Source organism: Chrysemys picta, chromosome 4 (genome assembly GCF_011386835.1).
Source record: "Chrysemys picta bellii isolate R12L10 chromosome 4, ASM1138683v2, whole genome shotgun sequence".
NCBI classification, from domain to species: domain Eukaryota; kingdom Metazoa; phylum Chordata; order Testudines; family Emydidae; genus Chrysemys; species Chrysemys picta.
This window is the reverse complement of record NC_088794.1, coordinates 126,655,656-126,668,216: the sequence shown is the minus strand read 5'-3', so window position 1 is coordinate 126,668,216 and position 12,561 is coordinate 126,655,656. Positions and strand designations below refer to the sequence as shown.

The 12,561-nt window shown below is 39.6% G+C and overlaps 1 protein-coding gene across 16 annotated transcripts in view; it reads right to left on the bottom strand.

Moving 5' to 3' along the window:
* UNC79 (unc-79 homolog, NALCN channel complex subunit) overlaps positions 1-12,561 on the bottom strand; it is a 144,316-nt gene that overhangs the window by 80,382 nt on the left and 51,373 nt on the right. For 12 of the 16 annotated variants that reach the window (XM_065593522.1, XM_065593523.1, XM_042858643.2 and 9 more), the window contains 8 exons: positions 12,170-12,311; positions 11,343-11,425; positions 11,103-11,251; positions 7,829-7,986; positions 6,175-6,356; positions 3,377-3,578; positions 1,815-1,994; positions 619-684 (listed from right to left, as the gene is read on the bottom strand). In XM_065593522.1, the coding sequence (XP_065449594.1) occupies positions 619-684; positions 1,815-1,994; positions 3,377-3,578; positions 6,175-6,356; positions 7,829-7,986; positions 11,103-11,251; positions 11,343-11,425; positions 12,170-12,311 (1,162 nt within the window). The remainder of the gene's footprint in view (positions 1-618; positions 685-1,814; positions 1,995-3,376; positions 3,579-6,174; positions 6,357-7,828; positions 7,987-11,102; positions 11,252-11,342; positions 11,426-12,169; positions 12,312-12,561) is intronic. The other 4 variants (XM_042858646.2, XM_024103135.3, XM_042858645.2 and 1 more) reach the window with 1 other exon arrangement.

Genomic DNA, 12,561 nt, shown 5'->3' with positions numbered 1-12,561 from the left:
GGGGGTGCTGGTTCAAAGGAGGCTAGCATCAAGCAAGGTTGTGCTCCTGCCCTTTCCAGGTCGCTGAAACTGGGAAGACCTTGCAGGTTATCACCCAGAAGTTTGAGTTGATTTGTTCTAGTTTTGAGCTTATATTTTTAGCAAATAAAGCTAGACCTGAAAAAAGGGACATGAAGAGACCCTGTAGTTGGGACTTTATTTTTCTGTCCCCTGACGGTGAGTCTGCACACTGATTTACACAGACCAGCAAACAATATTACTATTATTATTTATTGTGCAGTGACATTTAGGAGCCCCAGCCATTGAACAGGACTCCATTGTGCTAGGTACTGTACAAACCCTGAACAAAAGAACAGTCCCTGCCCCAAGGAGTCTACAATAAGTATAAGACAAGAGACAATAAGTGGAGACAGACTGACAGACTAAGAGTATATAACTTGCAACAACTTGCAGGCCAAAATAATTCCTTCTTCTGGCACTCAACATTTTAAGAAAGAACCTTTTTGATAAGCTAGTGCCTAATGCAAATTATATCATGATCCAATAAAAGAGATCGCATTCCCTCCCTTCTTCCTGTATCCACTATACACCCCTCTCTTCAACAGAGGAAGTACCCACCTGGCGTTTGCTCTGGTGTTCCACCAAGTGCAGGAGCAGACTGCTCATGCCTGGTCAACCTCACAGCTAAAAACCAAGAATAACTCTGTTTAAATAAGCAATAGAGACAACTTAAACTTCAACATATGCTCAGCATTAAGCTGAGTTTGATCTAAGAGAATTCTCAAGTGTATGTGTTAATTGTTATCATGCAGTGAATGTAACATTTTAGAAGATTTATTTTTGTGGAGTTGTGATTTTATACTCTGTATCCCTTAACTCTAGTTTCCTTTATTACTCAGTTTTTCTGGTCCAAGAGTCATTAAACAAGAAGGACTCATGCAGGATCCAGAATTAATCAATAAAAGTTACATAAGATTCAGAAGAAAACTATAAGCAAAATAATTTTGGTTTTAATTTTGTTCTCTACTAATTTTAGAGGAAAAAATTCTAATTAATCTTAGCAGTTGATTGGCACCGATGACTCGGGTTAATTTTAACAAGTATTATATTATACGGGTTGGGGGGTATTAAGTGTTGCTGAAGTATCTTTTAAGTACAGGACTAATTAATATTTGTAAAGTCCCCTAAAAATGAAAAATAGTAGATTTAATTATCGTTTTTCCTATAGCATATTAACAATATTCTAGTCATTGATATTTTTGCAGCACATGCAGCCCAGAGGATTTTGAGAATCAATTTCCTTGTATGTAAGATGGTTATAAAAATGTTTTGTATGCACATTATTATACTACTAAGGGAAATCTGCAAATATAGAATGGTTGCAGCAAAGAATTTCTTGTTGTTTGAAAAGTGCCAAGCACATGTATAGTACTGTATAAATTGACAAAAACATATTAATTAATAATAATCAGCAATAACTGAATCACTTTCCAAAAGCTACCTCTAGTTCTTGTCCAAGTAGCCAATACATTAGCCAGCTTACGCAGGTTAAAAACTATCTACAAACTTGTTTCAGGGCACTTCATTCTATCAATAAAACAAGTATAGCACAAAACGGGAATGTTGTCCATGTTATTTGCAAAACTCACTGACTTCTAACTACCAGAATAATGTTTGAGTCAGTCTCTAACCCAGATATGCTAAACTGTCCCCACTGGATGAATACTGAAAGTCCCATTGTGTACTCAGCAACAGGATGCAATCTTAAGGGAGAAGGTGCAGGCTTATCTCAAAAATATAAATGGATACTCAACGGATTTTGGTGGTTAAGGTTTCTGGAAGAGAGAGTGCTCTCTTTGATTCCCCAGGTCCCTTCACGCTGTCCCTCAGGGAACGCACGCTCTTCTGACGATTACGTGCAAAGCGAGCCCTCTTGATCTTCCACATTGCTGTATCACTGAGGTTGGCGACATTTGTCCGGACAGCAGTGATAGCTTTACAAATGCAATCAACCAAGTTAGGATTCATTCCACTGCATATTTACTGCAATCCTGAAAAGTCTCACATGCAGGCAGACCCCGAGCCCCACTGAAGTCAACAAGCCTTTATATGGACGCCGGGGCTGCCGCCACCGCAGCTACAGCTACCATGGGGCTCTGGCGGTGATTTAAAGGTCCCAGGTTTCCCAGCTGCCACTACAGCAGCCGGAGCCCAGGGCCCTTTAAATTGCCACCAGAGCCTCAGAGTAGCGGCAGCAATTTAAAGGGCCCAGGGATTTAAAGGCCCAACCCCTTCCTCCTGAGCCCTCCCCCACGCTCAGGACCCCAGCCCTGCGTACCGATAAGTCCCTTAAGTTACTTTCAGCCCTCCCAGTACACTTCAATTAGCTTTAATGGAGTATTGATGATCTGGGCACATGAGACATTGAAGCCCTTTGATTTTTACAGTAATTAGAGATCCAAAAGCAGATAATCAAATCCCCTAAAACCCTTATGGTTATGTTTGGAAAGCCAAGAAGCAAAGGGGCAAAAGGTGGACATCTGCAGCATAGTTATATATTAAATGCTCCCAAATATTTTTCACTTTAAGTTACTGATTGATTTGTAATTTTTACAATAAATCATGTAAAAATAATCATACAAAGACAAGTGCAATTATTATTTTATCTTAGCCCATTGGAGGATGGAAAAAGACAGGATCTCCCTGGGTACCTTAACAGGAAGCCAGGTATGTGCAGTACCTCTGTTAACAAATGTCTGTTACAGACACTATGGGAATTATTAACTGTTGTATGAGCCCCAAATACCGGTCATGTAATATCACCGTTGCCATTCATCCATTTGTATCTTTTGGACTGTATGGCTTCTGGGCCAGGGATTGTCTCTTTAACTATCTTTATACAGGACCCAGCAGAATGAGGCCTAAACATGACTGGGGCCTTTGGGAATAATAATAAATGAAATAAATAATAATAATAATAATAAATTAATTATTAATTATTATTAAGAGGGCAAACTATAAACCCGTCTATGGTGGGGTCAAGAATAATGTTTGGGGGAACTGGTTCTAAAGAACATTCAGGCTAACTCAGTTTGACCTTGACTATTCACAGAACCAAATCATGTTTCAACGAAGTCTGAGAACTATGTTTTAACTAAAGCAGAACATGGTGTTTAAAAACCTTTAAATATAGTGTATCCTAATCTGGTCTAGGAATGTTTACACTGGGTTATCCACGTCTAGTTTTAAATGACTACATCAGTTCAGCAAACCTGGTTAAAGCCCCACTGCAGATGGGGCCTTCACTTCTCTCCTCTAGTTCAGGGAGCTGAATTCCAGCAGTGGTGAAAGATAATGCGTTTCTGATTCTGCTTACTTGTTGGAAAAGGGAATTCTTTGTTGCAGTCCAGATGAAGCTGTGCTTCCAGAGAGAGTGTCTCAAAGCGATTCACAAAGAACTCCCAGCTCAAAGCCGGAATGTCCTGCTTTAGAAAATGAAGGAGCAAAAGCTTGCTGAGAATTGTGGGTCTGTCTTTGACAACTGTATCAAACTGGAAATCAAGGCAGAGGCACAGACCCTGTGGAGGAAAAAAAGAACAGAACTCAGATGGAAAGAGTATTATTTTAAAGAACACTTGTTAGAGAGGCAAACCTCTCAACTTCCCTAATCAGCTGGTAGAGAAGAAGGGCCTGTTTCTGGTCTCTCACACATGTCAGTTGGGAATAACTACTGAAACTGATGGAAAACCAATGTAAGTGAGGGAAGAATTAGGCCCTCGTCGTTTTGAATGGGGGATTTTCCATTTTAATTTTTAAAAATATGTAAGTATAGGGCAAAATTTTACCCAATTACATGCGACACACAAAATTCTCCCTGATCATACCCTGCTGCTCCATTGGTTTCAGTGAAGTTATACCAGTGTATTGGCCCCAAGTCATTTTAAAGTGGAGGAAGCAACCCAGAGTTCTGACAAGCAAAGAATATAGGAATCAATGCAGTGCATCTAGAAACAGTTTCAAACCCAAACCCTGCCGTTACTATGACATACCTATCAGGCAGAAGGACACTGCGGGTATTAGCAATGCAGATGTGCATACCATGCAAAACCCTTTGCCTCAGAATTCTTGGGCCAAATTCTGCTTTAATTTTTGTTCATGCAAACCCATTGCTTTCAAGGAGTCTTCAAAACCAAAGGGGGGTTCTGGGAATTTGGCCATTTATTTCCAGCAGAACCATAAAAGTAGCATTGGGGCTAGAGCATGTACCATATTCTGATAAAATAAAATGAATGGAAGCTAATGGAAAGGACTTCGCTTGCTAACAGGAATTCAAGGAGTTCGATACAGTTCATGAAGAGTGGAGACTATTGAAGCATGTACCACTAGAAACGTATGTTACCTCCCATTAATTCAATCAATGAAACATGATGGGAATTTAGCAGCAATTCTACTGGTTCAACTGTTTTAAGTAATCAAAAATGTTATGTTTTAATAAATACATAGATCAAAAGTATAGGTTTGATCTTGACCTTCTAGTGTACCCAAAATTCCCATTGATTTCAGTAGGAGTTTTAGGTAGGCAGGCTCAGGCCCCAAATGAGAAAGATATATTACATGGTTAAAAGTATCAAAGGCACACAAATGCTGCTGTGTTTTATTAGCACAAGAATTTTGAGCTTGGTGTCAACATTCATGTTTGAAAAAGACAACAGGAATTAAATATTTAACAAGTGCAGCATATGTGGGACAAGCCTGTCTTCCTCAAAAAGAAGAACCTTTGGCCAGACCACAAAGAAAAATCTGGCTTAGGCAGTTATTTGTAGCCTTTGGCATATGCAATCAATTTGTCAAAGCACTAGGGACACATCTGAAAAGATTTAGACAGAACTGGAGCTGTGCAACTCCGACTGTCTTCAGCAGAATCCACCTTCCCTGAGCTGTGCTTTGAAAATCTGCCCCATATATCGTATAAAATAGCAAACCTATGAACTGCATTTTATGGGCAACTGTACTGGAATTATTACTTAAATACCTTTTTTGTTCTATCTACCAGAAATAATTTATACCAGATATTGCACTAAACTTTATAATGAGATTTTTTCCATCTTGCTTATAAATGTAGGTCCTGATCCTGCAAAGATTTATATATATGCTTAATTTTAAGCACATGAGTAGTCCAATCAGGGGGTCTTCTCATATGCTTAAAGGTAAACATGTGTATAAATCTTTCAAAGATCAAGGCAATAGGTAGCTTTGTTTTCATAAATTTTCTGCTATCTGTTTACCTGTGAGTAAGGCCGTTCATGTACAGGGGGGTTTTTTGTTTAAAAATTCCTAGGAATTTATCAGTGTTTACTACAAAAATGGGTGAAAATCAGTGCAAAAAATTAACTTCGCCATTTTCTGGTAAATATTGGGGGACAGGAGGACAGAAAAAACAACATATAGAGAAAAGTAAAAATACGGAGTTTAATGCTGTGGTTTATTTCATAAAATGTACATTAACAGTTCGTACACATATACACGTGTGCATGTGTGTATCTTCCACTACTTTGCCTTACTTTAACAGACAACCTCGCAATTACACTTAGACTAATTTATTATTAACATAAATACATTTACCTCATATAATGTATTAGATTTCCTTAATATAAACAGTATTTTCCTGTACATGATTGGTCCAAACTTAGGGTGAAAACCAATAAAAACTGAATAATAGCTTTTGTAAAACCTGGGAATTTTTCAGTAAAAAAAAAAAAAATCAGTAAAAACTGAAAATGAAGGGCCTTACTTGTGAGTCAGTAGATTTTTGAACTATATTTTTTTCCAGCATTAAAAAGAAAATCACCCCAATTTGTTTTACCATTATAAAAATAATTATGTTTTTTCAAGTAATAGCTCAGATGCTGTAGAATCCTATTGTAAGCTCTAGTATTTTGGACCAGAAGACTGGCACCTCTAGAATCTGTAAAGGGCATGTTGCCCCTGTGCGAGTTAGCTACTGAGAACCTTAAGATGCTGTGTTTTCTGAGGTTATAGTGATGGGCCAAACTCCAAACTATGGATCTGAACACCTTTGAACTTTGGGGGAAAAAATGGGTCAAGATCCTGTCTTTGTCACTTGCACTCATTTCTAGCTTTAATGCATTTTTTTGTTCCATATGGTGAACCTACCTGCAAAGCTGGCCTCTTTATGGTGTCAAGTAATAGCCCAGCTCTTGTAGCCACTGCTGGGTTGACATCCTCCATGGCAGTCAAAAAACAGCAGAATGCATGAGCCAAAGAATATTTCAGCAGGTGATTTTTGGTCACTGAGTGAATGTCCAGAAACCTGCACAAAACAGCCACTTTCTCTACTGCAGCAGACAAGTCCCCAAACAAAGAGAATATTCACATTAATTCAAGCAGTGACCTTTTCCCTTATGTTTTGAACAATATACACAGGCCTGTATCTCATAGAAAACAACAAAGAATAATCAAAACATCAGCTTGTTTCCACTTTCAGCTTTGTGCGACAAGTGCACATTTTTCTCATTACCCCAATTACTTACAAGTTACCCAGATTCTCCCCTACGCTACAGCCACTTCGTGTCATACCCTTGGTGCAAAGTAGCCCCAACGCCAGCACAACCAGCCACAGGAGGATCATTCCAGTGCAGGAGGATCTTTTGGAAGCACAGAGCCAGCACAGCTGCTTCTACACCAGCCAACCTGCCTACAGCTGGCAGGGCTACAGGAAGGAGCTTCTAAATTCACAGATTCATAGATTTTAAGGCCACAAGGGACTATTATGATCATCTAACCTGACTTTCCGTATAATACAGGCCAAAAAATTTCACCCAGTTCTCTGCATCCTTGCAATTGCAAGCAGCTATTATGGCCCTTTGGGGGCACTGGCAGACAGCAGAACTTAGAGCAGCTTTTAGATTGACTGTCCTGGTGCACCGCTGGCCAAAGACCTCTTTACACCCCTTTTCCCAAGCTGTATTGTGCACTCCTTGTCTGCAGCCAAGGATGTGGGCCAGTAATTTCAAAATAAAATCCAGTGGGCTTGAGTCTCTTCTCCCTTACACCAATGTAAATTAAAAGTAACTCCACTAAAGTCAATAGATTGACATCAGTGTAACACCAGCGTAAGAGAGGAAAATAAGGCTGATTGATTGTAATAGTTGCTTCTTCCTTTTCATTCCCCTATTTCAAACATCAGGATCACTTTGATTTGAAGGAATTCCTCTTTTAAGGAGCAGACGGGAACAGCCACTGCTTCTTGGCATTAAACCCGAACTAGCATCATGGGCCTTGATTGACCAGCACAGAGAATATCAATCCAATGGGCAGTAATATAGATCTGTTTTTTCTGATAACAGAAGGGTAAAACTATGCATGGAGATTACTAGAGAATTTTATTATGCTACAAACATACACCAAGAGAGCTAAGTTAAATACCCTTTAAAAGGCAATACAAGGGGGTACTCAGTGAGTAATGCTCCATTACTGGAGATATTTAAACTAGGCTAGCCAAAGCACAAGGAAATGGACCATAAGGAACAATCCTGCATTAGCAAGAGGTAGATGGACTATGTGTGGAGGACCTAGTGGGTCTTTTCTATCAGTGTGGTATATGATTTCATTAAACCAACCACCAGAGCAGCCAATGAAGACAATGAATTTAAAAAACACTTATGGGTAACAGATGGAAAGAAACTGTAGAAAAATAGCCTCTCTACCTTAAACAGCCAATGCCAACTACAATATCTACAACTGATAAAACCCCTTCCTCCCTGCCATAGCAACCCGCATGCAAATATCGTACACTTCTCAGACCTACCTGCTTCAAACCTCATCTTCCAATCTTTGCTGTTAAAATTGCTGTTTATGATTGTCCAGAAAATATCAGCTCCATGAGGAAGCGACAGAGCATGTAGAAGGAGTGGAACAGCCAATGAAGAAAGCTGAGAGAAATCAGACTTCACTACTCTCCATAAACTAGAAGGACCAACAAAAGCAAATCTGATCACAGAATCTGTCTTTTACTCACAGAACGTCCTTCATACTAAATGTCTACATTATGTTACTGGGGGAATTTGCTTCATAAGAAAAGGGTTACATTTGTGAGTTACACCCAGCACTCATGTTAGCAATTCAATGTTGCTGTATGTGGAACTCCCATATACTCCTGCATCTATATTCATTTTAAATGAATTTTGTTGGGGGAGGTTCTAGCAGTTTTTGGAAACTGTCTGTCAAAGACATTCACCAGCATAAATGAGACAGAAATGTATTACTCCACATGAAAAACCATACATCTAACTCATTGTAAAACAATTGGTGTGTGGAATGTAGGAACTGCTAGGCCTGATCAGATCAAAGAAGATCTCATCTGGTGTCCTCTCTCCAACAGTGATGCTTTTGCACCTTCTTACAGTTGGTTACTCCCCTTTGGTTTTACACTAGCCAGGGCCGGCTCCAGGCACCAGCCCTCCAAGTATGTGCTTGGGGCGGCACCTGGAGGGGGGCGGCGCTCACCCGGGGAGAGCGGGGCCGCGGCCGGGCTCGCCGCCCTCCTCCCAGCACTCCGGCGCTCCAGCCGGTTGGGGAGAGCGGGGCCGCGGCCAGGCTCGGTGTCCTCCCCTGCCGCGCTCCCTGCCGGGGGGCGGCGACAGGCTTTTTTGCCTGGGGCGGCAAAAAAGCCAGAGCCAGCCCTGACATTAGCCAAACAACATATTTCTCAGCTAATATTAAGAGGTGGCAGGGAATTTTCCAACAATTTTTTTTTCTGATAGAAAGTGTTGGTCCTGCAAAATCTAAGTTGTCCTTGGTAAAACGTTAATTTTACCAAAACGTTTTTGATTTTTTATTGGGAAAATCTAAATGAAATATTTCATTTCTGATTGGGTGTTCCTGAATCAAAACTTTTTGGTTTTTTTAACTGAATTAAACATTTTGTTTCAGGTCAGTTCAACATTAATCTGTAGCCACCTGGGCAGCTGCAGTGCCTCATGGAAGCTGTAGTTCAAGTGCTTCATGCCCCCTTTCTCCCCTATGGGCTTGGCTCCCCAGCCAGACTTTCTCTCCCATGGTGCACCTCACTCTCCCTTCTAGATATTCCCTTTATGGTGCATCACAGGGAATGTAGTCTGTGACGGGAGCCTGGTCCATAGAAGAGAATGGGGAGGATGACGCACCCAAATTACAACCCCTTTGAGGCACTGCAGCAACCCAGGCAGACACAGTTCAGTGTCGAACTGAACCTAAACATTTCAACATTTAATTCCGTTAAAAAAATATTCAGTATTTCAATTTTTCATCCAGATTTGGAACATAAGAACAGCCACATTGGGTCAGACCAATGGTCCATCTAACCCAGTATCCTATCTGCAGACAGTGGCCAATGCCAGATACTTCAGAGGGAATGAACAGAAAAGGGTAATTAGCAAGTGATCCATCCCCTGTCATCTTGTCCCAGCTTCTGGCAGTCAGAGGTTTAGGGACACCCAGAACATGGGGTTGCATCCCTGACCATCCTGGCTAACAGGCATTGATAGACCTAGCCTCCGTGATCTTATCTAATTATTTTTTTTAACCCAGTTCTACTTTTAGCCTTCACAACATTCCCTGGCAACAAATTCCACAGGGTAACTGTGCGTAGTGTAAAGAAGTACTTCCGTATCTCCGTTTTAAACCTGCTGCCTATTAATTTAATTGGGTGACCCCTGGTTCCTGTGTTACGTGCAGGGGTAAATAATACTTCCTTATTCACTTTCTCCATACCATTTATGATTTTATAGACCTCTTATCATATTTCCTCTTAGTCATCTATTTTTCTAAGCTGAACAGTCCCAGTCTTTTTCATCTCTCCTAATATGGAATGCGTTCCATACCCTTAATCATTTTTGTTGCCCTTCTCTGTTTCTTTTCCATTTCTAATATATTTTTTTGAGATGGGGTAACCAGAATTGCATGCAGTATTCAAGGAGTGGGCGTACCATGGATTTATAGAGTGACATTATGATATTTTCTGTCTTATTATCAATCCCTTTCCTAATGGTTCCTAACATTCTATTAGCTTTATTGACTGCAACTGCATACTGAGCAGATGTTTCCAGAGAACTATCCATGATCTCGAGTGGTTACAGCTAAATTAGACTGCATCACTTTGCATGTACAGATAAAAACAAAATGTTAAAATACCAGAATTTCCTGATTTTCTATCTGCTCTAGTTAATGTTTAATACAAACACTGCCATATGCACTTTTGAGAACAGAGATATTGTGTAACCCTTCTTACTATTATCATTAATTATACTGAACCACAGATGCACGTGGTGCCTTACAGACAAATAAAAAAATCCAGGAAAGCTCTGAAGATTTAACAATCTAACCTGCAAGTCCTTACTCACACAAGTTGTCCCACCAAAGCTGATTGAATTGCTTATGCTAGTAAGAAGCACATGATTGGGCCCCAGAGCAATAAGACTTGACATAAGGAGAGACAATAATGGACAAAAGGAAAGGGAGGAAAGAAAGGAATGAGATTTACACAATGTCAGTTTCTTAGTAAATGATATGACAAGTCTGTTGTTCATATGGCCAAACTCCTTGCAAATAAATTACTGCAAGCATTCATCCCATAGCACTCAAAACAAAACTTATTAAGATTTAAAAATAAAATTCACATGCTGTACATAGTTCTGATCTACTTTTCCTTGAACTGTTTTTTTATTTCCACAAATCAGTTTCATTGACAATATATGAGCATTCCTGGAACCATTATTGCAAATTTGCACTGCAATCAGGGAGGCTAGTGGTCTAGCAAAGGGAGCACTGGACTGGGAGTTAGGATACATGGGTTCTGTTCTCAGCTCTGGGACTGACCTGCTGTGTGACCTTGGACAAGTTACTTCACTTTTCGGTGCCTTTGTTTCCCTTCCCAGCCTTTGTCTATCTTGTCTATTTAAACTGTAAGATCTTTGAAGTAGCAACTGCTTCTCACTGTGTGTTTGTACAATGCCTAGCACAATGGACCTCTGATCCTGGTTGGAATTTAGAAGCACTAACTGTAATATAAATAAAAATGACAATTCCTGGGTTAAAAAACATACCTTGCAATCAGCATCTGATCTTGAATGTAAGCCAAGAATTGTGGATGGTCCTTTCTTGCAATGTACAAACATTCCCCATGAAGACAGAGAATCTTCAAACAGTTCAGCATGTTAAAAAGAATGTCTGGCTCTTCAAATCTAGCCATTTCCTGTGCAAGCAATTCATGTAATTAATGCCACTCTCAACACAGGGATGTCATTAAATCAAATATATAAAACTTAAAAAGTAATCAGCTGTACCTGCAATACAGTGTATATGAGCTTCAAGGTAACTGGAAGTTGCTGGTAACAGAATTTTCTTTCGGTGTCATTTTTTATTGATGCTAAAATCAAGTGACATTAGAGTCATTAATACAGGGGTCGGCAACCTTTCAGAAGTGGTGTGCCAAGTCTTCATTTATTCACTCTAATTTAAGGTTTCACGTGCCAGTAATACATTTTAACGTTTTTAGACGGTCTCTTTCTATAAATCTATAATATATAACTAAACTATTGTTGTATGTAAAGTAAATAAGGTTTTTAAAATGTTTAAGAAGCTTCATTTAAAATTAAATTACAATGCAAAGCCCCCTGGACCGGTGGCCAGGACCCAGGCAGTGTGAGTGCCACTGAAAATCAGCTCGCGTTGCCGCCTTCGGCACACGTGCCATACGTTGCCTACCCCTGCATTAATATATCATCTCTTTCGCTGGTTGGGAATGTAACTAGAAAATAAACCAAGGGAAGGTGAGATTGCTACAAAAGGCTAATGCATGCCAGCTATAGCTCTACTGCAGTCAGTAGAATTATATTAGGAATTAATTTGACCCAAAACATTTTTCTGTGAGACCAAAGGAATGGGTTTTTTAATGATTTTTTTTCTTGGTCCAACAATTTTGCTATATATGTGTATAAATGGAACGCAACTTTCCCATAGAATGAACACATTTTAAAAGTATTAAATGCATGAAAAACTATCAATTCTGTAATGGACTTGCAAGACTACTTCAAATCTTTGTATTTTTTTAAGGAACAAAGCCAAACCAATGCTTCATTTAACACCTAGTTCAACTGTCCCCCTAACTTACCAGCATTTTCTGTTGTCTCTCTATGATTTCCTGGGTTTTCTCCATGTTTTGTTGCAGATTTATTTTCCTCTTCCCCTTCAGTTCCTATAATAAACTCGGGTCTAGTATACAGAAGACTATCCTCAAGGTTGTCTGTGGGCTCCTATAAGAACACAATAATGATTATACCTAGCTCTTATTAAGCACTTCTCATCAGTAGACCTCAAAGCAGTTTACAAAGGAGGATAGTATCATCATCTTCATTTTACAGATGGGGAAACTGAGGAATTCAATTCATTTCTTGATGTACAGCCTTCAATACACTAGGCCAAATCCTAATCTTTAAATTAAATCCTGCATTCATAAAGGGGTCTCAAACTGAGCATGAATGGACTGTACGCATGTACATTTGG